This window comes from Serpula lacrymans, assembly GCF_000218685.1.
Source record: "Serpula lacrymans var. lacrymans S7.9 unplaced genomic scaffold SERLAscaffold_1, whole genome shotgun sequence".
In the NCBI taxonomy this organism is placed as follows: domain Eukaryota; kingdom Fungi; phylum Basidiomycota; class Agaricomycetes; order Boletales; family Serpulaceae; genus Serpula; species Serpula lacrymans.
In genome coordinates this window covers 5,025,330-5,046,506 of record NW_006763290.1, presented here as the reverse complement: position 1 = coordinate 5,046,506, position 21,177 = coordinate 5,025,330, and the positions used below count along the sequence as shown (strand labels likewise).

The 21,177-nt window shown below is 48.2% G+C and overlaps 7 protein-coding genes across 7 annotated transcripts; 3 read left to right on the top strand and 4 right to left on the bottom strand.

Annotated features, from left to right (window-relative positions):
* Positions 1-3,864: 3,864 nt before the first annotated feature.
* SERLADRAFT_455583 (uncharacterized protein) lies at positions 3,865-4,404 on the bottom strand (the record flags this gene model as incomplete). The annotated part of the gene is made up of 2 exons (XM_007312857.1): positions 3,865-3,971; positions 4,025-4,404. The coding sequence occupies 2 exons, from the start codon at positions 4,346-4,348 to the stop codon at positions 3,966-3,968; spliced, it is 330 nt and encodes a 109-aa protein (XP_007312919.1).
* Positions 4,405-5,030: 626 nt separating this feature from the next.
* On the top strand, positions 5,031-8,082 carry SERLADRAFT_432693 (uncharacterized protein; the record flags this gene model as incomplete). The annotated part of the gene is made up of 4 exons (XM_007312856.1): positions 5,031-5,471; positions 5,520-5,741; positions 5,861-7,616; positions 7,676-8,082. The coding sequence occupies 4 exons, from the start codon at positions 5,031-5,033 to the stop codon at positions 8,080-8,082; spliced, it is 2,826 nt and encodes a 941-aa protein (XP_007312918.1).
* A 573-nt stretch (positions 8,083-8,655) lies between these two features.
* SERLADRAFT_455579 (uncharacterized protein) lies at positions 8,656-11,272 on the top strand (the record flags this gene model as incomplete). Its single annotated transcript, XM_007312855.1, has 10 exons — positions 8,656-8,924; positions 8,985-9,087; positions 9,150-9,200; positions 9,259-9,347; positions 9,408-9,492; positions 9,555-9,572; positions 9,622-9,673; positions 9,743-9,961; positions 10,016-10,730; positions 10,785-11,272. 10 exons carry the CDS (start codon positions 8,728-8,730, stop codon positions 10,987-10,989), a joined length of 1,734 nt encoding a protein of 577 aa, XP_007312917.1.
* Positions 11,273-11,383: 111 nt separating this feature from the next.
* Positions 11,384-14,719, top strand: SERLADRAFT_432691 (uncharacterized protein; the record flags this gene model as incomplete). Its single annotated transcript, XM_007312854.1, has 7 exons — positions 11,384-11,679; positions 11,748-12,055; positions 12,112-12,783; positions 12,832-13,341; positions 13,397-13,660; positions 13,720-14,454; positions 14,511-14,719. The coding sequence occupies 7 exons, from the start codon at positions 11,384-11,386 to the stop codon at positions 14,717-14,719; spliced, it is 2,994 nt and encodes a 997-aa protein (XP_007312916.1).
* Positions 14,720-15,025: 306 nt separating this feature from the next.
* SERLADRAFT_432690 (uncharacterized protein) lies at positions 15,026-16,182 on the bottom strand (the record flags this gene model as incomplete). Its single annotated transcript, XM_007312853.1, has 2 exons — positions 15,026-15,845; positions 15,899-16,182. 2 exons carry the CDS (start codon positions 16,180-16,182, stop codon positions 15,026-15,028), a joined length of 1,104 nt encoding a protein of 367 aa, XP_007312915.1.
* A 390-nt stretch (positions 16,183-16,572) lies between these two features.
* Positions 16,573-17,619, bottom strand: SERLADRAFT_432689 (uncharacterized protein; the record flags this gene model as incomplete). The annotated part of the gene is made up of 2 exons (XM_007312852.1): positions 16,573-17,314; positions 17,378-17,619. 2 exons carry the CDS (start codon positions 17,617-17,619, stop codon positions 16,573-16,575), a joined length of 984 nt encoding a protein of 327 aa, XP_007312914.1.
* Positions 17,620-17,896: 277 nt separating this feature from the next.
* SERLADRAFT_412511 (uncharacterized protein) lies at positions 17,897-19,822 on the bottom strand (the record flags this gene model as incomplete). The annotated part of the gene is made up of 2 exons (XM_007312851.1): positions 17,897-19,732; positions 19,783-19,822. One exon carries the CDS (start codon positions 19,708-19,710, stop codon positions 18,022-18,024), a length of 1,689 nt encoding a protein of 562 aa, XP_007312913.1.
* Positions 19,823-21,177: the final 1,355 nt, after the last annotated feature.

The following is a 21,177-nucleotide window of genomic DNA, read 5'->3' as shown; positions in this document are numbered from 1 at the left end:
TAGCGAACTGCTGCTGAGGCGTAGGGTGATGCATGCTGTGTTGTGACGTCTGAACTAAACTACCATCCTCGTATTCCATGAGGCTCCAGTCACCATTGCTCTGGCAGTTGCCGTTGTCCATGGGACCTTGATCAGCCTTTGCACCGAACAGCAGCGACATAGCACTACTTTCGAGATTTTGGCCAGGCAGGGACGACTCGGGTTGTGATGTGTACTTTGGCGATGACTTCCACATTGCATGCAGACGATCCCACCATCTGAACTGCCCACGCACTTTCTCTAAATGTAGAGATTTATATGCTTCCATTCCGAAATCCCAACTGATTCAAAGCTCACCAATAGGGTTGCTAAAACCCGACGAAGCCAACTCTTCAGCAGACAATCCAGCACCTGTACCTGACAATGTGCGCACACACTCCTTATATTTTTTCCCGAGGCTTCAGAAGTATTCATCATGTTAATATCATTATGTCTGTTAAAAATAATATATAAATACGTACTGGTCGAGTCTTGATTGCACTGATTCTCCAAATTGCTTGCGGTGATGGTCAACTGCAATGCGGAGTTCTTCCTTTGAGTCGTTCTTGAAGACATGTCGAGCAATTCTTCTGACAATTGGGACCCTGACGCTCTTGGTGTTCCTCACAACTGACCGATTTTCTCCCCTAGCTACAGATAAGGAATCAGAAAAAAGCATTTGACGTCGCACAGGATGTTTCTCGAGCCAATCCATTATGCGGTCAGTGCGTTGATTTGACCAAGTAATGCGAGATGGAGCCGGGGGATTGCCTTGGGACGCAAGAGTCTGCACTGATCCTGTCTTGCAACTTGTAAGAGTCTTAGTGATGCTGTGGCCTTCACCAGACAGCTGTTGGCTCTGATTGTCGTTGTCGGAGATGTCGTCGACGCTGTGGGATGACATGAGGAACCTCGAGGTTTGAAGGCTGCTAGTGGGTCATCACATGGAGGAGCGTCCCCATCGATGAAGGGATTGAATCGGCACTTCAATATACTAGCTTTCCCAAGAATATCCGCCTCAGCAAATTCAGGTTTGCCACGAATATTTTTTGGGTTTCTATCCACAAAAATACCGTAGGGTTTGAGGTAAGGCCATTCGGGTAGCGATGACGTGCCTGTACAGCAGCTACGCGAAAACAGTCTGTAGCTAAGCGTAGCTACGCGAGGACGCTCTGAACAGAGCTATTGTCGATATGTTTGGTTGCCATTAGCGAAATGAACTTTGGCAGGAAGGCCGCCTACAAGCCGCCAAAGGACGGCATCATTGAATCGACAGGATCATTCTGTCCCGCTGAGGCTGGCTCTGTCCTGGAAGGAGATTGGTAGTACATCCAACTGAAAAATTTCCTAAAAAGAATGTTGGAGAAACTTTCTAAAAGATAAAATGGGATTAGTTCAAAAATGACATCTGAACCTAAGATCTGGTACGTTACCATCCGCATATAGTTAAAGACGGACGGACGGATTTCTGCCGAAGCAGATTAGATATTTAGAACTTATCATAGAATGATAATCACACTCAGTCTGAAATCACACACAAGAAAGATAAGATTTCACATATTGATTGCTTGAATGTTCGACGATACAGACTACTAGTACAAAGCCAAACCACATGAGCACCGAGAAAGTACAACGAAACAGAGAAAGATATTCTAGTTTAGATCCTAGAAATGAAGTGACAATGTAAGAAAAATAACAAGAATAATGGAGAAGGACTTACAGAGCAAGCCCGCGTTCAACGATGAGGTCTTCATAAAAATCAAACTGCTCGCTGTTGGCAGCCCGAGCCCTCTTAACATCCTCGACACACTTGAGATAAAAAGGGCGGTAAACACTCGCCAAAAAGTGCTTCTCATCAAATACACCAGTTTTGTGCTCGACGAGAGCTGCATAAATGGCACATGCCGCTAGACAAATGATGACGTCGGCCCTTTTTTCTGACTGAAGGATCTGGTCGCCGAGAATATGGCCCAGCATTCCTGGGGCCTTGTACAGTGTTGCCCATATGAGGTTGGGGATGGCGGGATGAGAGAAAAATTGAATGATGTTGCCCGCTTCGTCCTTTTCGTGAAGAAAATCTGGCGTGTCCTCACCAAGTATATCCTCGATGGATGACGACTTGAATATCTTTGGGTCCAAGCGGCTGAAAAATGGGGGGCGAAGGTTGAAATCGGACTCTACGGTCCCCGAAGCGTCGTGCTTCCAAGGGTACCGTAAGGCCGACACTACCGATACGACATCTTCGACTGCCTCCTTGGGAATCGAAAACTTCCCCTCTAGTTTTGTTGTCAGTATAGCTAGATAGACTGCAAGTGAGGTTACTTACCAGTGGCACCATTGGCGACAGCTATTTCGCCTAGAATTTTTTTCCCCTGCGCCACTTTTTCAGCTGCAGTCGGCATGGCGTTTTCCGTCAAGATGAACTTCTGCATTCGTAATTTGCCCTCTTCTATATGCTCGTCTTGAAACACGATGATGGCCCTGTTGCTGGGCAACACAAAGACGTTCGGACCACGATGGCCTTGCGCTGGTTGGTTCGGGGCCGTGGTTGCAGGCGGGGGCGGGGGCGTGGGTGGCAGTCGAGCGAGACGATTCCGCGTGCGGTAGTCGTCGTTGACATTCGTTGGTGGGCCAACAGGCTATTCGTGGCAGCTGTAAATACATAATGATTGAAATTGAGAATGAACTTACTCGGATTACCCGTGAACTGATCGTCTGATCCCGCGTACGTTCTTCAACTGTTTCTCCTACTCTCAAGAATGCGCTACCGCCTGGCACCGGATCTCGATGAGATATCGGAATGGTGTGGCTGAAAGATATTGGGGAAGGGTGGTTGGACGGAGGTGGGTGGTGAAGAGGCGCCGATGGATCTTGAGACGTCGATGCGGGCGGGTGGAATAGAGGCGGATCATGAGGAGGCGTTGGCGCGGATGGCTGGAATAGAGGCGCCGCTGATGGATCTTGAGACGTCGTTGCGGACGGGTGGAATAGAGGCGGATCGTAAGAAGGCGTTGGTGCAGAAACAGCGGGCGCAGAAGAGGCCCACGCGGGTGAAGCAGGAGAGTAATCCCACGGCTGATAAAATTGCTGGTCTATCTGTTGAGAGAAAAAATCGGCGACGGTTGAATCTACTTGCTGATCGATCTGCGGATAAGGAGAGTGGGGTTGAGCCATGAGTTCTATGTCTCTGGTGGACACAGAGTTTGGGCGGTATCGCTGATCAAACATCTGCTAAGAACTCTGAGACGCCATCGGTTGATCTACCTGGTGAGCTTGAGGGATGGCCATGGCTTCTATATCACTGGTAGACACAGAATGTGGACGATATCGCAGTGGTACGAACGGCCTATCGGCCTCACTATCCAGCTGTGAGGCGAGCGGGAGCCCGGCGGCATTCACATTCGATCCTTTCTTAGGTTTGGGCGGTATCTGATCAAACAGATCAGTTAGTTACAGCAGAGAACGTACGGGATCCACCTTTTTTTTTTGTGATTTTTTTCGAGGCTCGGCGACCTTTTCTATCCCCTGAGAGCCTACACGGCCGCGACCACGGCCACGACCCCGCCCCCTACCCCGCCCCTGACTCGTATCGCCTTCATCCTCGTCCGGATTGTCGCCTGTGTCCGGATTGTCGCCTCCATCCCAAGACCGTAGTATGAATCAGTGTCCTTGACTCTGATCGTATCTTGCAACTCACCTGAACTCGCGATATCCACTCGGAACTGAAACATCGACATGATGGTAGTTGAGATAGAAGAGATGATAGAAGAGATGGTGACTTCCCACCGTTATATTTGGATGAAGTGCCTCGAGGCACTTCTCGTGTTCTGTACAAACTTACATAATAATGAATATGCACGATAACAGTACAAACGACAAATCTCTTGACAGACAGCAATGCTTGACAATGAAATTTAAGCTAGAACGAAGGAACATATCGCGTTTTCCTAATCCTGTTAGAATAATTAACATTGAGACTTTGAAATCAGGAAAATAGATAACAGACCATGATAACACTATCAGAATTTGGAACCTCGCACCGCCCATCCTCAAGTTCAAGCTTATCCCCCTGCTTATCCCCCAATACTTCATACTCGGAATCGTATTCGTCGGACGGAACGGTGTCTGAGCTCCCATCACCGTCATCATCATCGTCGAACGCGGCAATTTCAGCTCCAGGACTGCTCTCTGCACTTGAATCTTCATCATCTGGATCGCGATAGCTCATCCCATTCTCGTCCATGAACTGCTTCATTGCTGCTAGCTCTTTGTCCACTTTCCAGAGGCTCCCGCGGCTGCTAGTTAAGATATTCTTGTGAAGGCCCATCATTCCTGCTGAATGTTTAATCCTCCAGGCACTAAATTGCACTTTGCATCGTAGAAACTCCCTTCTGGCTGTATGTATTTTGAATGCCCTTAAGACATTGCTCGGAGTCAAGTCATCCTCATCTAAGAGAATGAAGGATAAAGCTTTGCTCAGTGCTTCCGCCTGTAATCCGTTAGGTTATGTAAGCTAAACATTGAAATATTCTTACAGATTCTTTGGGGAAGGGCTGGTCTAGAGGAGGAACCTGAGATTTGACTTTGGGTTCGAACCTTGTAATAACAGGAGGCAACTTCTTTCCGAGTCCTCTGGTAGGAGATACCGATATGTGAGGATAAGGGGTGTAAGGAGAGATCTTTGAACGTGTGGGACTCTTGACTTTGCCTGTATGAGGGTTATGGGGAAAGGTAGCACCCATTCGACTCGATGGAAGGCCAGCTTTGTAGTCGGTTTCAAAAATAGAAGGCAAGTCATTCTCGTTGTCAGAGGAGTTAACAGTGAATTCGCTGCGAGAGAGATCAGGAGTGTTGTCGGTGAGGTTACTTTCGCAGGACGACATGATGGGTTTGAGAGAGATTGTGGTCGGAGTTTGAAGGACTTGCATTTCTCTCTGTGCTACTCTGTAAGATGAGTGGGCAGGCCAGCACAGGCCAGTGCGTTGACGAGTATTTCACGTATAGCTTCGACTATGGCAGACAACGGTTATGTGGATCCAAGTTTCGTCAGCTGTCCTACTGAAGGATGCTCCGAACGATTCGCCAGTTGGCAAGAAGTCATCAATCATCTTGATGACCCTTTTCTTTCTTGCGTGCCAATCCCCCTCGTTGCTTCAGACGGCAATCAATATCATATCCAAGAAATGCTGAAGAACTTGCCTGAGGGTATGCCTCTCTCGGATAATCAGGGTATCCATCCACCAGGATTCAAATTCTCATATCATCCTCACTCTGCATACGACTATGGCCGACTACCAAACGTTTTGGAGGAGATGAATGCCGATAAGTATGCTTCAAAACGCACGCACAATGTTTTTTGGCCGTTTTCATCACAGAAGGAATGGGAGCTGGCGAAATTCTTGATGGAAACACTCAATCAGTCGCAGATTGATAAGTTCTTGAAACTTGCTTGGGTACGGGCTTCGTTATTCTATCTTCATTGTTGTACTCATTTTTATCAGACCAAGGATCCATCAAAATTGAGCTTCAGCTCTGCCTACCGTTTAACTTCGTTTATAGAAGTACTGCCGACCGGACCTGTATGGAAAATGGAGGAAATACGAGCTGAAAACTACAAGACAGCTAAGCCAATGATATTGCTCTACAGGGACGGCCTGGAGGTTGTTAAGTCGCTGTTTGGGAACCCTGTTTTTGCCAGGCATATGATGCTGGACCCCAAACGAGTATGTGATAGCCAGGGAGAACGCGAGTATGGTGAGTGGATGACAGGTGATTATGCATGGGCTATTCAGGCAGGTTTATGCTTTCTATGTTTGGTTGTTTTTGTTGATCAAGTTTTCAGGATCAACTTCCTCAAGGTTCCACTATTGTAGGAATTGTCGGTGCATCCGACAAGACAACAGTTACTCGGGGAACAGGCGGCATAGACATGCACCCCACTTTCCTCACGCTAGCAAATATAGCTTCGGACGTGCGTATGAAGGCAATGTCGCACTCTTGGCTATGTACTGCTTTCCTCCCCGTTCCAACGTTTCTGGACTGTCGAACGGAATATCAAAGTGTTCTCTCTGATCGTGTTTGGCACACGTGTATGGATATCATTATGAAGAACCTCAAAGCATCAGCTGCAACTGGTGTTTGGATGTCCGATCCTAATGGTATAGCTCGACGAGCATACACACCTCTCGTAGCCTGGGTTGCGGACTTGCCAGAACAGCAAATGATCGCGTGCACGACAAAAAATCTCTCTCCCATATCTCATGCTCGTTTGAACGAATTTGGCGACAATCACCCACATCGACTGCGGTTGGGGATCGATACATTATTGGCTATAAACAGTATACAATTCGATACGTGGGACTTTGCTAATTATCTTCCAGATGCGAAGGTTAAGGGTCTAAGTGGAGTTCATCAGCCGTTTTGGAGGGACTGGTCTCTAGCTGATCCTAACAAGTTTCTCGTTCCCGAACTTTTGCACACTTGTCACAAATTTTTCTTTGATCATGTGCTACTGTGGTGCAAAGAAGCAATTGGAAAGGATGAGTTAGATGCGCGCTACAGGAGTTTACACTCACGAGTGGGATTCAAACATTTCGGGAGCGGTATCTCGCACGTCAAACAAATGACAGGTCGCGAACATCGCGAAATCCAGAGGACGATCGTTGCGACGGCCGCTGGCGCTGTAGCCCCCAAATTTCTACGAGCCGTCCGAGCACTTGTCGACTTCATATATCAAGCTCAGTCTCCCATTCATACTCCATCATCTATCACAGCCATGGTCACCTCTCTATCCGAATTTCACGATCATAAGCAAGCGATATTGGACGCCGAGGCTCGTCGGGGCGCTTCTTCAACCATCGACCACTTCAACATCCCAAAGCTTGAGCTTTTACAGCACTTCGCTCGAGCCATTCGGAATATGGGGGCCATCATGCAGTTCACAGCCGACGTGACCGAGCGCCTTTTAATCACTCATTGCAAACATCCGTTTAGCGGTACGAATGGCCGGCTCTTCTTCGAGATACAGTGTGTTCGTATTCTTGACCGTTTGGAAAAGGCAAGGATGTTTCATTTGTACGCAGTCTTGCGACACCGAAAAGCTTCTCTAATAAATTATCTCGTGGCCGAGGAAAGCTCTCTTTTAGCTGAAGTAGATCCCGAATCAAGCTGGTTGTCCCATACTCTACCCGAAGAAAAACGCGTCTTTAGTATTCGGCCCATGCGGAATCATTTCTTGAAGGGTATCAGGTCTGTCGACGCGAAGACAGCATTTCATCTCACAAAGGAACCAGACATGAAATCTGTCTCGATCAAGGATGCCGCTGAGCATTTCGCATTGGACGATCTACCAGGAGCCCTAGCCTACTACGCTCGAGGTTTGCGGCCTGGAGATGGGTTTTCAGGACCGGACGACTACAACTTGCCATTCACACACATCCGAGTGTGGTACAAATGCAAAATACAGTTACATTCGATGTTCCGTTCGTATCTCGTGATGCCTGCGCAAACCATTCAAGCCTACCCCCCCCTACCCAAGATGCCGCTCGGAAATTGCGATACTGTGAGATTGAGTGGCTTTGATGGGCGTAGCTTCGCTTGTAAGTGTTTTAAGCTTGCTATTTTACCAGGATATTGACGCTATTTTATTTTCTTCTAGCTGCTCCTATCCTACAAGTTCAAATTATATTCCAGGCGATTGCGCCGAAGAAGACCGTCCTTGATCAGCACCTTTCGCCCGTCCTTGTATACGCGCAAAATTTTGGGTTTTCCGGGGGACGGAGGGATTCGAATGGTAGCGTTGCAGTTGAAGAAGATGTTGATATGTACGTCGTCGAGCGGCTCTTTCACAACAGGATCACAGCCAGCGGAGAAAGGCTTCGTATGGGCAGTATTTACCCATTGAATACGATACATTTACCCGTAGATCTCATACCGGTTTTTGGCGCCGTCATGGATCGAAACATCACTGCCAGCAACTCTCTCGAGATTCCCACTATGTTCTACGTCAATAATTTTTCAGACAAGGAAACTTATAATACGTTTTTGACTGAATTCACCGAATGATCATTGGTATTGACTAGCCCCGCTCTGCAGTACTGGTAGAAATACAAAATCTGTGTATATTGTATTTACCAGCCAATCTACATCTTATCATGCTGATAAAAACGTTATCTTTATCATATCGCAAACCTCATCGCAATCTATCTTGGATATTCAGACCTCTGGATATATATGGTAATCCCAACTCTTTCCACCAATCAGAGACGTCGGCGCCAGAAGCCTTGGATTTTGAAATGCGCTTAGGCCTAAGCGAGTTTTTGGGATTTTACAGATGTAGTGCGTACATGATGATATTATTTGGTGAAGAATATGAAAAAGGAACGTAAGTTGTATACTAACGGACTCGGTGGACACAAAGATGACGGCATGGAGGCTTTTCGGATGCTAAAGAAAGCGAGATATATCAGAGATGTGTTGATTTCATCAGTAGCGAGACCGCAAACAGCAAGACTCGATAATTATAATACGTTGACGTCCAGCTGTGGATATCTTGTTTTCTGACCAGTGCACGGTTGCTCCCACACGCCTTGGTCTCAGCGCTGTATCAGCTCCCACGCTGAGACTTATCCCGACCTGATAATCCCTCGCATAACCCCGCCTAAGGTTCTGCCTATTCACTTTAAACATTTCCCGACTGCGACAATCAAAATGGGCACCCTTCTAGCTTGTCCTTACATGCCTCCGCCTCGTCCCAGCACGACCACCACCGCAACATTCGAGTCCACAGGTGCAAAACGCATCCCCCGCTCCAAGGAATTCACAAAGAAATATGGCAGTCCTCATCATTCCTTCGATCCGGAGAAAGCTCCCTATCCCCTCAGCTACGCTCGCAGCGTCCTTGAGCTGTGAGTTCCTGTGCAACTCCCCCTTACTCTGGCTCCCAGCGCTCATGCTTTCGTGTATAGGGAAAGTATAGACCACCAGTTCGTCATGCATGTCGTGAAGTCAGTGTCCATCGTAGATTTCGCAGACGGCCCCCCGAAACGCTGTCTTGATCTCGGGTGTGGGGTACGTTGACTTGTTAGTGTATCACATCAGCAGCTTGGTTGAATCGAGTCTCACTCTTGTAGGCTGGAACTTGGATACTTGAAGCAGCCAAGCAATGGCCTGAATGTCAATTTGTACGTACTCGCTTTCCATATTTTAGGGAGATTGGGTTGCTGACAGTGGGCGATGAAGGTTGGCTTTGATCTCGTGGACGTGCAAATACCACTGTCTCTAGTTGATCCGGATATTGCCAGTCGCATCATGTGGGTACATGGAAACTTGTGAGTTTTTGGACATGTGTATCAAATGCTCGGATAGTTAGTTAACCTCTGGCACTGCAGTCTGACGACAAAACTTCCGTTCGATGATGATGAATTTGATCATGTGCATATACATAGCATAGGGCGGGCTGTCCCCGAGAACAAGGTTCGTTCATCGCCTTCTTTACTTGTTCTCACCGAACTGACATGGCATCGCTCATCAAACAGTGGGGTGTGATATTCGAAGTAAGGATCCTCTATGGCAGCCTCTCCTTTACTCTGACGCCTTTTATAGGAGGTGAATCGTGTACTTCGTCCGGATGGCGTGGCAGAAGTACTTGAGCATGGTTCGTACACTTATTTTTTCGACATATCCTGCGCATAGAGCTTACTAGCACCTATTTGTGATCCACCAGACATAGTTTTCCCTACTCTCCCCCGATGGTTCACCGCGCCACTACGCGTACGCAATAAACGGGCCGACTCTGTGCACTACCCAAGTTCGTCATCGCAACGGCCAGCAACACCACCTCCGCCATCACCGGAGGATACCAAGCCTCCACATGATCATGCCCTCCTTGAGAGCTTATACTATGCAGTTTTTGAGAACCGCTTTATTAACCTTCGTCCTACCGGTAAGTGATTGGCGCTGTTTAGACAACGGTCACGTAGCTTAACGCCGGTTTCAGCTATTCTCCCTATTCATTTCACGTCCAACTTCCGCCGAGTGATTTCAGCTCCCATTATGCATTTTCGTATGCCCCCTCTTCCGCCTCCCTTGCCTCCGCCCAAATCACTTCCGCGTAGTACGTTATTAGAGCCGGACGATGAGCCGGACGAGAAAACACCACAACCGGAAGATGTGGATAATGACGATACCCCTCCTAAAACGCGACCTGTTTCAGTGTCCTTTTCATCGACGAAATCTTCCACGACCTCCACGTCCACGAGAGAATCCACTTCATCGCTATTCAGCAGCACCTGCCCTACTTCTGACACTACGTTTGCAACTTCTGACACGCAAGATCCTTCCTGTCAAGCAGACAGCTCATCACCGTCACCCTCCACTAAAAGTCTCGGCACGAATAAATCAGATTCGCAATGCATGCAAGCCCCGCTCTATATCGTTGATAGCTCTGCAGCAGAAAGCACAGGGACCAAACCGTCACTATCACTTGTACCACTCGAAGAACTCGACAAGCTAAGCGAACGGTCACTTGCTATGCAATTATATTGGTCCTACAAGAGTGTTCTCGCATGCAAGGAGTCAATGTGGGAAGAGTTGGTGGATCGTATGCGGAATCGAAGGGACGAATTGGTAGCACTTGGGTGGGAGAGCGATGAAGAGCTTGCGAAACTACAGGGTCGAGTCAAGTTCGAGACCTTGATAAACCGCTATGAAGAGTGAGTATTGTCTAGTTTTGCTTCCGTACGGTCTCACGCTGACTCGCTGCGCAGTGACATGCAGGCACGGATATCTCTATGGTATTCCTTGTCTCAGTTTGGGTGGCCGATTCCCTCGCGATCATTGTCAAAGGCGGAGTTGGTGGAAGAACAGCGGTTGTATCAGGCGATGAGTGAGGCTCGACGAACTGCGTCGGAGGAAGATTTGAAAATGCCATGTCGCTCTGTGCGCATGCTCGTGGGATACAAGGATTGTTGATATTGGTGCGTCCTTTGCTATTGGAGTACATAAGGCCTCTGGTGAAATGGGATTTTTGGATGGATGGAAAGTAATATTATTGCAATATTGACCTACGTAACGTATTTTATACCTTAGACCTGGGAGGACTCTTGAGAGAGCATGTAGTAACTCATGTAATGCTGTTGTATCACACTATGTCCACAAGTACGAGAAGATACCCTGAACATGTCCTATTGTACATTTGAAGAGGTGTATGGAATTGACAATGGCAGCTGCAATGTTACACTTTTGGTTGTGCTCACCATAATTTACTTTTTTGGTAAAGACGGCACTCGCCGGCGTTGTGGCTGTCGACGATTTTTTTGAAGACATCTTCAAGCCAGCTTCCGTATAAAACCTGAGCTAAAGGTCCATGGCTGCAGCGACAGCCATCGATTCCACCCCAGTCATACGCAAGCAGCCAGAAGACATTCCCTTACCTCCAAGCCCAGTAAACTCTGACGCTGTCCAGCCAGTGAAGAAGAACAGGAAGGGAAAGGCGAAAAAGAAAGAGAACAAGAAGGAAACACAGAATTCGAATTCTGTAGAAAAAGCTGTTGATCTAAAGCAAGTAGATGCTGAAGATGTAAAGGCATGGAGATGGACCTCCCTTGCAGACTTTAGTACGAGTGGGAACGCACGCCCACCTATATTTTCAAAGGACGGCAGGTAAGTGGTCCCTAATCATCGACCAAGGGATGGAGGTACTGACTTGCGCTCTAATATGTTTTCTTTAGCTATTTCTTCACTATCGTCAGTTCGAGCGTTAAAATCCATTCAGTTTCCACCGGTCAAGTTATCTCGACGCTTTCGGTGCCCCAGCGACAAGATCAGTGCGCGGACGACATTACATCTGCCATTATAAACCCTCAAAACGCGTTCCAACTCATCACTGGCTCGTTAGACGGATACATCAGACTGTGGGATTTTCTGGAGGGAATACTTCTGCAAACCATCAACATCACGCAACCAATATTTCATATTTGCGCCCATGAAAAAATTAAAGATAGTGTCTTTGTCGCAGCTGCTAGGCCTTGGAGAGTCTGTACGTGTTGCTTATTTTGTGATACCATTCTACTATTTCTTATGTTGGACCCGCAGTCGCCAAAGGAGCTAAAATCGTAGAGAAGGATGAAAGTTGTGCAGTTCTTCGGATATCATTAAAAGTAAAAAATCCTGCTTCAGAGGCCGGAGCACACCAATCTTCTCAGGTCGTTGCCGTGGGCAAAACAAGGTTCACGAACGGTCTTGCTGTCTCTGCTAATGGCACATACCTAGTGGCAGTGGCTGGTCACAAGGCTTATGTCGCATCGACGTCTGCGCTCAAATCTGGTTTCACGAAGTATGTCTCGCCAGAACATCTAACCTGTCTTGCAGTACATCCATCGGAAGACTATTTCGCCACTGGCGACGATAAGGGTGTTGTTCGACTATGGTACTGCTTGAACCAAAATGTGCCCAAGGTCATTGGGGTGGAAAAAAAGGCACAGACGTCGACTCTGCATTGGCACGCACATGCTATTTCGTCTGTGACTTTCACTCCAAACGGCGCATATTTGTTGAGTGGTGGTGAAGAAGCTGTCCTAGTAATTTGGCAACTACACTCGGGAAGGAAGGAGTTTGTTCCGAGAGTGGGCTCTCCTATCAAACACATTGCCGTTTCGCGAGCCGGCGGTGGAGAGGAGTATTTGCTTGGTCTTGCAGATACAAGCTTTGCATTCGTCAGCGCGGCATCGCTCAAACTTTCCCGAGTATTCTCCAAAATAAAGATAGGTGGGTGCTCAAGTAGAAAGCGATATTAATATACTAATACGTCTTCAGATCCTACTGTATCCAGTAGTGGCCCATCAACATCAAAATCCACGCCTTTGGCTGTCCATGCTCCGTCATCAACGCTTATTCTCCCTTCATCTCATCCATCATCAATACAAGCTTACTCGCCTTCATCATCAACACTTTTAGCGGAGTTAGAAGTGTCTCCCTCCAATAGGGTTGCTCGTCGTGATGAGAAGATTCTAGAGCCCTCGCGCGTGGAACGTGCTGTCGTATCTTTGTCAGGCGACTGGATGGCAACGATAGATCGTCGGGAGGGAGACGAGACGTTCCGTGGTGAAATTTACCTGAAGTTCTGGTGGTGGAACAGAAATGCCGACTTCTGGATATTGAACACGAGAATAGATCGGCCTCACGGTCTGAAGAACGTGACTTCTGCTACTTTCAGTAATGTAGCCGGAGATACCCAGTCGTTGCAATTGGCAACAACTGGTGAAGATGGGAATATCAAGACTTGGAGGATTCGGACGACGAAAGATAAAAACGGAAGTGTCGAGGGTAAGTTGAGCTTATATTATATAGTGAGGCCAACGATGCTGATGTCGAGATATAGAAACTTGGACTGCGAGGTCAAGTTTTACGTTCCGATCAGAACAGCCAAAGCACGTAACATGGTCGCCAGACGACTCCCTGCTGGTAGTCTCGTTGGGCCCGTATGTGGTTGTGTACGAGTCCCACACCAATATCCTCCGACACGTTTTCATCACCCCGGAGTGCGAGGTGGTATTTTCTGCCCATTTCATAGGTGCGACTGGCCGGTATCTAGCTGTAGTGGGATCCATAGACTTGGTTCTTTGGGATGTTATTACACAAACAGGTACGTTTTTTATGAATCGACAAATGTCTACCATATAGCTGAGTGGCTTCAACGTCTAGTTCAATGGCACTATCGAAGTCCTCGTATGATCAAACATCTTGTTTCTCACTCATACCATGACACTTTTACTCTGATCGGTCCGTCGGGCTCGGACTCCGAATCTGGAACTGAAGCTACTGTGTTCCGTACATCGTCCAACGTCCCAGAGAGAAAACAAAAATTACCGTTTGGCCTCTTAAATGTCGTCTGGTATTCCTTCGCGCTGCCGTCTCCTACGAGTCCATCATTTTCTCTCGTAGGCATCACCACGTCCTTAGGAGTAGTTCTTATCGGCGAAGATATCGACAAGTCAGACGGGAAAGGGTCGTCAGCGACTGCACTCAACAAAGGGTCAGCAGCGGTTCAAAAACGATCCTTATTCCAGGAGATGTTTGGCATCACGGAATTTTCTGAAAAATCCAAGCCGTTACCGTCTGAGCAAGTGTCAACCAAGGTCGACACGTCGTTGCCGTGGAAAGGCAGTGACACGAGTAGCATCTTCGACGGTCCTGCGTACCTCTTGCCACCCATGCACACACTGTTCGAACCTCTCATTGATGGCTTCTTGAAGTTGCGCGTGGACAATGAGGCGGAAAACGAGCAAAACGAGAAGCACGAGCAAGAGAATGGTGATGTGGATATGAACATGGAAGCAGTCAGCGACGACGAACCTGAATCTTACAACCCAAGAGTAGATAAAGTCACTGATGAAGAAGAGTTAGATACATATGTTTCACTCTTCAAGGAAATAGCTGGTGCGTCTCACATTTGCCCTTGAGTCTACTTGTCACTGAATTTACCTATGCATTAGGGTCCTCCGACTATCCTTATCAATCGAGCAAACCACAGCAACCAAACAAAACACCAAACACTTCGACGCCACGGCCCGCAAAGTCTCCAGCACGTACTCCAGGACCACCGAAAACGCCAAACCCAGAATCGTCAACACCCAAACAAGCATCGACGCCTTCACTACCTGCGAAGGCTGGAAAGAAAAGAAGTAGATTTTCCTTGGGGTGATTGGCAGGATTTGAAAAATTGGTCATTGATTCAGCTGGGTTTGGATGTCATCTGCATCATCTGCATTTCTGAATATAACGGGCGGCCTTACTGAAGCATATCGTTTGCATTGTTAGCACGTTTCCCCGCATATCAGCACGTTCATTATCTAAGTATAATATAATTCATACGACCGTCATCTGTGTTCCCTCCCTTGGCTCGTTGAGGTATGTCTTTAAGTGGAGAATTATAGTTGCACATATGACGCTACGTACAAATCGATGTATAGAATAAGAGGTGTGTGTATCGTGTTTGTGCCCAGTGTTCTTAATGTCGTACAGAGTGTTTGAAGCAGAGAAGAAGCGAAGCTCCATGCATCACGTCTTGAGGAGCAGCTGTATGTTTGAGGCCACCGCTCAGGTCAGTGTGTGCTCCTGTAGAGAGCGAAAACAGTAACAAGGCCGACTCAGCATGCGGGTCCATTTGCTGAAACCCTTTGGAAGGGGTGGTTCCTTCTTGAGTGTCCCTTTTGCTGCCTTGGGAGTGCGTGGTTGCACTGTATAGCTGGTCTTCACCCATCCCGAGTCGTCTGCGCTTCGCCTCTCGTTCACATGCCCACTCCAGCGTTCGTGGTCGTTTTCCAATGAAGACTTGAGGAGGTTCATTCGAAGATGTCCTCCCAAAACCGTCCACGACATCCACGTCCTCGCCAGCCTGGAAAGACCATTCAGAAATCGTAGGAGACGAAGAAAGGTGCTCCCAGAGCTCGCGAGTTCGAGGCGGCTCGACGTTCTGGCTTCGACTCTGAAGCGGCTGCGCGAGCGGTTTGATCTTGATGCAAAAGCCTTTGGGTGCCTGTGCGGTATTATTTTCACCGTGCGGCGCAAGAGATAGCGGCGCTCGCTTCGAGTCTTTCAGAGGTATTGATGCAACAACCGGCGTCTTAGTGGTGAGAGTATCGTTCTCAGATGGCGAGGAAACGCGCCGCAAGGCAGATCCATCTTCCGCGTCTTCTTCGTTGGCCGTGGATGCTGCGGGAGATCCAGACACTGGAGTGGCACTGGCACTGGCACTGGCACTGACGGCTTGGTTTTTCTTCGTGATCTGCCGTCTATTCTGAAACCAGATTGTGACCGTCTTGAAGTTCCTATGATCCACCATAAGAGCTGGTAAGCTGCGAGGGGTAAGACAAGTAAATACATATTTAGTTCGCCCGCAACGTCTTTTTTCTTCTGCTTCGAAGGGTGAGTATCCTGCTTGAAGACATCCTCTAAGAAAACGAGCTGCTCGCTTGTCATGCGATGACGAGACCGCTTTGTTGAAGTTTCCTGGGTGTTAGCTGGTTCGCTCGGGACTAACGTAGTCTTCTCTATGGTAGCACCCTTCTTCACTGGCACGTTCTGAATTGTCTCTCCGTCCTCCATAGAGCTGACAGGGGCGGGGGTAGAACGTGAGGTGCGTGTAGAACGGACCTGAGGACGCATATTAGATAGTAATAGATTAAAAGTACGATATAATAGTTTGTGTAAAATGAGCGGTTAAAGATGATAGTATCTTGTGGTCGGTCCTTTTGGTCTGGCAGGCGACATAGCAATGGGATTCAGCCTCGAGTTCGATTCAGCCACAAACGCGTCAGTCGATCCCGTGACCAAAATCAATTCTCCATCGAAGAAAGAGTACAACAACCGTGACAGTCCTACAAGAAGTCTACCAAAAAAAATCATCGTGCCGCCCCATCTACAAGAATACATCCCTCCTACAAAATAACACATCATGTACATGGTCAATAATAAGAATAAAAAGTGGCTTTAGATTACAAGCTTCAGGTATAGTCGATTTCCGTGGCCATGTACAGTCCCCTCAGACTCTAGCTGTCACCGTCTTCCCATAAACCCAAGAAGTAGCATAGCAGCCTCCACATCTTCTGATTGGCGGCTCCCACCAACGACAGTAACAGGACGGTTCTCTTTATCCTTCGACGACAAAGTCCGTTTCCCATGTTTTAATTTGTTGCACGGCGGCAAAGGTATATTTTTTGCTATCGGCGTCACAAGCTCCTCCACATCCGTATCCGTCTCCTCGCCATTATCCGTGCTGGTGTTGGATAGAGAAAGCTGAGGAAGTTCATCATTTTCGTCGTCATCTATCTGTTTGAGCCTCCTGGCTTTGAGGCATGCCCACTCTAGCGACCTGAAGGTTTTTGAACGTGAGGGCAACACGGCTAATCGTGCTTCCTCTATGCTGGGTGATGATTGCGGAGCAATAGGCGATGACGGCATGTGATTCCAAATTCCTCTTCCACTTGGGGGGGTAGTGAAATTTCGGTGCGCTCTCCTGCTTCGAGGAGTGAGTGGTGGTCGAGTAACTTTAGAAGGGGTGCTGCATAATGGTACAGATGGCCGTTCGCAAAGTTCGGCTATATGGTCCAGAGAAATCGTAGGCCGAACAGGACGTGGATTTGACGGGTCACTAAGGAAAGGACGTCGTGCAAAGTCAAGGTTCAAAGAATTGGACCGTTTATCTGTGAAATTCACGCGACGGCCGTTCCATACGAGAGCCTTTCTCTTCGCCGTCTGGCGCTTGTTCTGAAACCAATTCGTCACAGCTTTAAGCTCCCTGGATAGTGTGACACGGATTTAGTATAGGGATGGGAGCGTGTCGTGGACCAACGCGACGTACATTCCGATCTCGTTGGCTAGAATAAGCCGTTCTTCTCTTGTAGGATGTGATTTCACGTCAAACATCCTCTGGAGAACTTGCAGTTGCATAGGAGCAACGCGTTTTCTGATATAAGGTACATAGGCTACGGTCGTCTCTCTTGAAGTTGCAGACGTTGAACTTGAAATATTTACCAAGGAAGACGTTGACGACGCGTTTGAGGACGAGGAGGACGAGGAAGAGCAACGTTGGAGAGACGACATGATATATAAAGATAATGATAAGTGAAGACACGACTGGGAATATGTACTTAGCACATTTGGCGGCAACAGAGATTGCGTTGAAGGAACGAAAGCATCTCAAGTTGTTTTCTTGCTATTGAATCCGAATCAACCCAAACGCGCGCACGCGACGCGTATACAAACAAAACACAAATAACGCCCTCGCGATATCACGTGACCCACAAAGCTAAATCATGTGATTACCCCTGTCGAGGATATTATCTATACGCCAAACTGACCAGCATTCACAGAGGTTTGCAAGGTAAAAGGTATACAAGATAGCATTATTACAATGTGCTCTACATGGGGTAAATATTCCCTTATAACTTATCACCAACCCTAAATCATTTGTGCCAGATTATGGTAAACCGATACGTCGTCCTTTTATTCCATCAGCTCAAGTTCCTCCACTGTGTTCGCACCCAATGGCGCAATGAACAGATCCGCGACTGTACGCAGCGCTGTCTGCTCTTCACCTCTCACTTTGGGCACCCATACCTCATTCACATATATCCTCTTCAGCGGAACACCAAGTTCCTTCCGACCTTGACCTAGAGCGACAACGGCGTCCGCCTGTACTACTTGGTACTCCAGTGCTGTAAAATTAGGGCATAAAACACGACGCGGGCTGTCTGTGGTCCCCGGTAGGTGCTCGTCGTACTGTTGTGGATCCTCGAGCAACGCTTCAAGAATATGACGTTTGATCTGAGCAAGTTTCATAAGACCCAAACGATTCATAGAGTCAAACCACTTGACCAGCAATCTTTTCGACTGCGGAATGGTTCCCACTTCGATGGCGTATAGTGTCAGTAATCGCACTTCTCTGAACATCGGTGTTATTATCGCGAGAAGAGGCGAATAATCTTCTCCGTTCATGTTCATTAGAGTCAAATCGAGAACGTTTGGTGCAGTGAATTGGGCGAGTAGGTATCGCAAGTATACGAGGCTAAAGTCGCCTAGTACGAGGATTTTAAGGTGGAGCAGGTTAACTGGCTTGTGGACAAGTGGCCTCGCATCCGGTGCGGGCCCTGCACCATCCAGTGAAAGTTTGTGCAAACGGGGACAGTCGCGCAGCAGCTGGGTGAATTTAGCCAGCGAAGGAGACACATCTAGCGCCAACCTACGTAGGTCGATTGTGGTGAGGTTCGTTAGTGGCGTCTGGTTCCAGTCGATGTTAATGCCGTTTAGGCAGAGAAAATCTAGCATTCGTGTTTGACCACCAAAGAGAACGCTTGGGTTGCGATGGGTATCGGGTTGATAACCAGGCCCGATCCAAACGTAAGGGCGCCCGGCCCTGTGAATCTCGAAACGAGTAATATTGATCTCTAGGCCAGCCCTTCCAGCCTCCTGGAGTTTGTGCAGTACAACTAGCGCGGGTGGCCAGTTATCGACTATGACGATCAACATGCGAATCTGTGACAATTTGACAAACAACATGTCAAGTAAATCAGACATTTGCTCTCCCGTGAAACGATGATCGTCCTCGTTACTACTCCACCTCTCGTCCCGCTCGTTGATGCGCAAATCCAACGGCGCAGTCCCAGCCCTCTCAAACCAAGCCATAGATCGCGCATACGGAGGGGGATCCGCGAACCAAATTGCGCTCCACAAGGTGGAATCACCAAGCATGAGTGAGCGCCAGCGCCGGCAGACCCACGTGAGCCACAGTCGGTACTTCACACCCTGTTTTTGGATAGGCGTCGACCAGGCCACATACCGAAGGATGGTGATAAGAATTTCGGGGGGCAGGTCGTTGATGCGAAATAAGCGCCAGTATATGAGGTTTCTGTCGAAGCGAAGCTCGGAGAGGATAGACTCTAGTTTAATACGGGCTTCAGGGGAGACGCGATTCTTGTATCCTTCGACTTCATATATTCGAGAGTGATAACACGAGGTAACGTAGCGAACATGCTGCGACCTGTCGGGATCGTGTGGTTGAGGCTCAGACAGGCTAGAAAGGAATTGCTTAAGCCTGACTTCTTGGCGCGCGGCAAGAGCCCCGGCGACTGGGTGTATAGCTGGAGGGTATTCTAGCTGTTGGAGTTGTTGGGAAGGAGGCTGAGGATCCGACATGCGTGTGAGGTAAAGAATGCAGCTGGGGAAGCGTGAGCAGCGTCTAAATGAGTACAAAGCTGTGGTATATACCGTTCTGGAAGGACTGATGTAAGAGGACCGCCCACAAGATACGTAAGGGTGGGTGCGGGGAGGCGAAGGAGCGGGAGGAGAGGCCGATGGAACAAGGATGGAGGACGGAGAGAAAAGGATGTCGGTGGGACTTTATAGCGGACAGAGTGGCACCTTTTTTTTTGGAGATCATTGGCAATCGATATGTGGTCAAGTAAAAGATATAACGGTACCAAAGAGTCTTGTTTGTCCTTGTGGGCGCAGCAAACCCCTTATTTGTCGATGAAGATCCACTAACACCGTCTTTAAGCTCTGTTCTTATAAACGTATCCATGCAGAGAATAAGGCCAACCATCGCTCACCCGTTCGGCCACAATGCCCAGCGTTTGAACCACAGCTGCAGCACAGGTCTCGCTTGCTCATTCCCGGTCAGATGCTCGCAGAATTACCGTCCTTTCCTGCACATTATATACGTGGGTCAATTCCATTAAGCGCTGCATAAGAACATATGGCTTACAGATCCTTCTTGCACTTTCCTCCGCAAAAAGCAAGAATGAGGGGGACCAACCACGCCTAGTATCCGTCGTCGTGCGTTCCACGACAGCGGAGAGGTCCGACGAGCCTTTTTTATACGTGTCAGGCCAGATACGAGCAGCAACAAATCCCATCATTTTCTCAAGGGGCTAACCAAAATGTTACAGCGGAATTCGCCACGGAAAGTGACGAGCAGGACAAAGCAGCAGCGGCAGGCTTCGAAAACCTTTATTTGGCAAATTCCAATCGAGCGGCCCACGCCGCGTACACCTATGTTTTCCCGTTCACGAGGGCCTCTCTAGTCGTGATAGGAAGGGATCGTTAGACCAGGGATGGATCAAGCACAGAGGGGGGGGGGACAATCTACCTTCACCTTTCTTTATGATATGGGTCGCGGGTCGTTTTGGCGGTTCAAACAAAGTCAAAGGAACATTTTGATTCCGTCTCGCGCGGCAAATTTGCTTCCGCTCGCCTGGATTTGATATTCGAGTCGCTGGCCCATCAACCCAAAAGCGTCATCCGCTTTTTCTCAATCACTGCCTCTAAAAATTCTCAGCGAATTCCATCCGCTTTGTGTCTCTTGCGATATCAGGCTCATTAAAGCTTGGGCGTCGTGGAAAATATTGCAGATTGAAATCAGTCGAGCCCATGGTTTCATACTGATACATCCCGCCACTTCTTTCCACAGTCTTCCTCGGGTCTTGGATAATGTCTCGGAACGGCTCTCTTCGGACATCTCCATCCCCTTAGCTTAACACACTCGGAGATTTGCTTCAACACGATGTTCACAAATTTCACGCTGGGCACAGGGAGTGCTCAGTTGGTCTGGCACGAGGCCACAGCTCGTATGGCATATGAGAAAAAAAGGGCAACCCTAATATC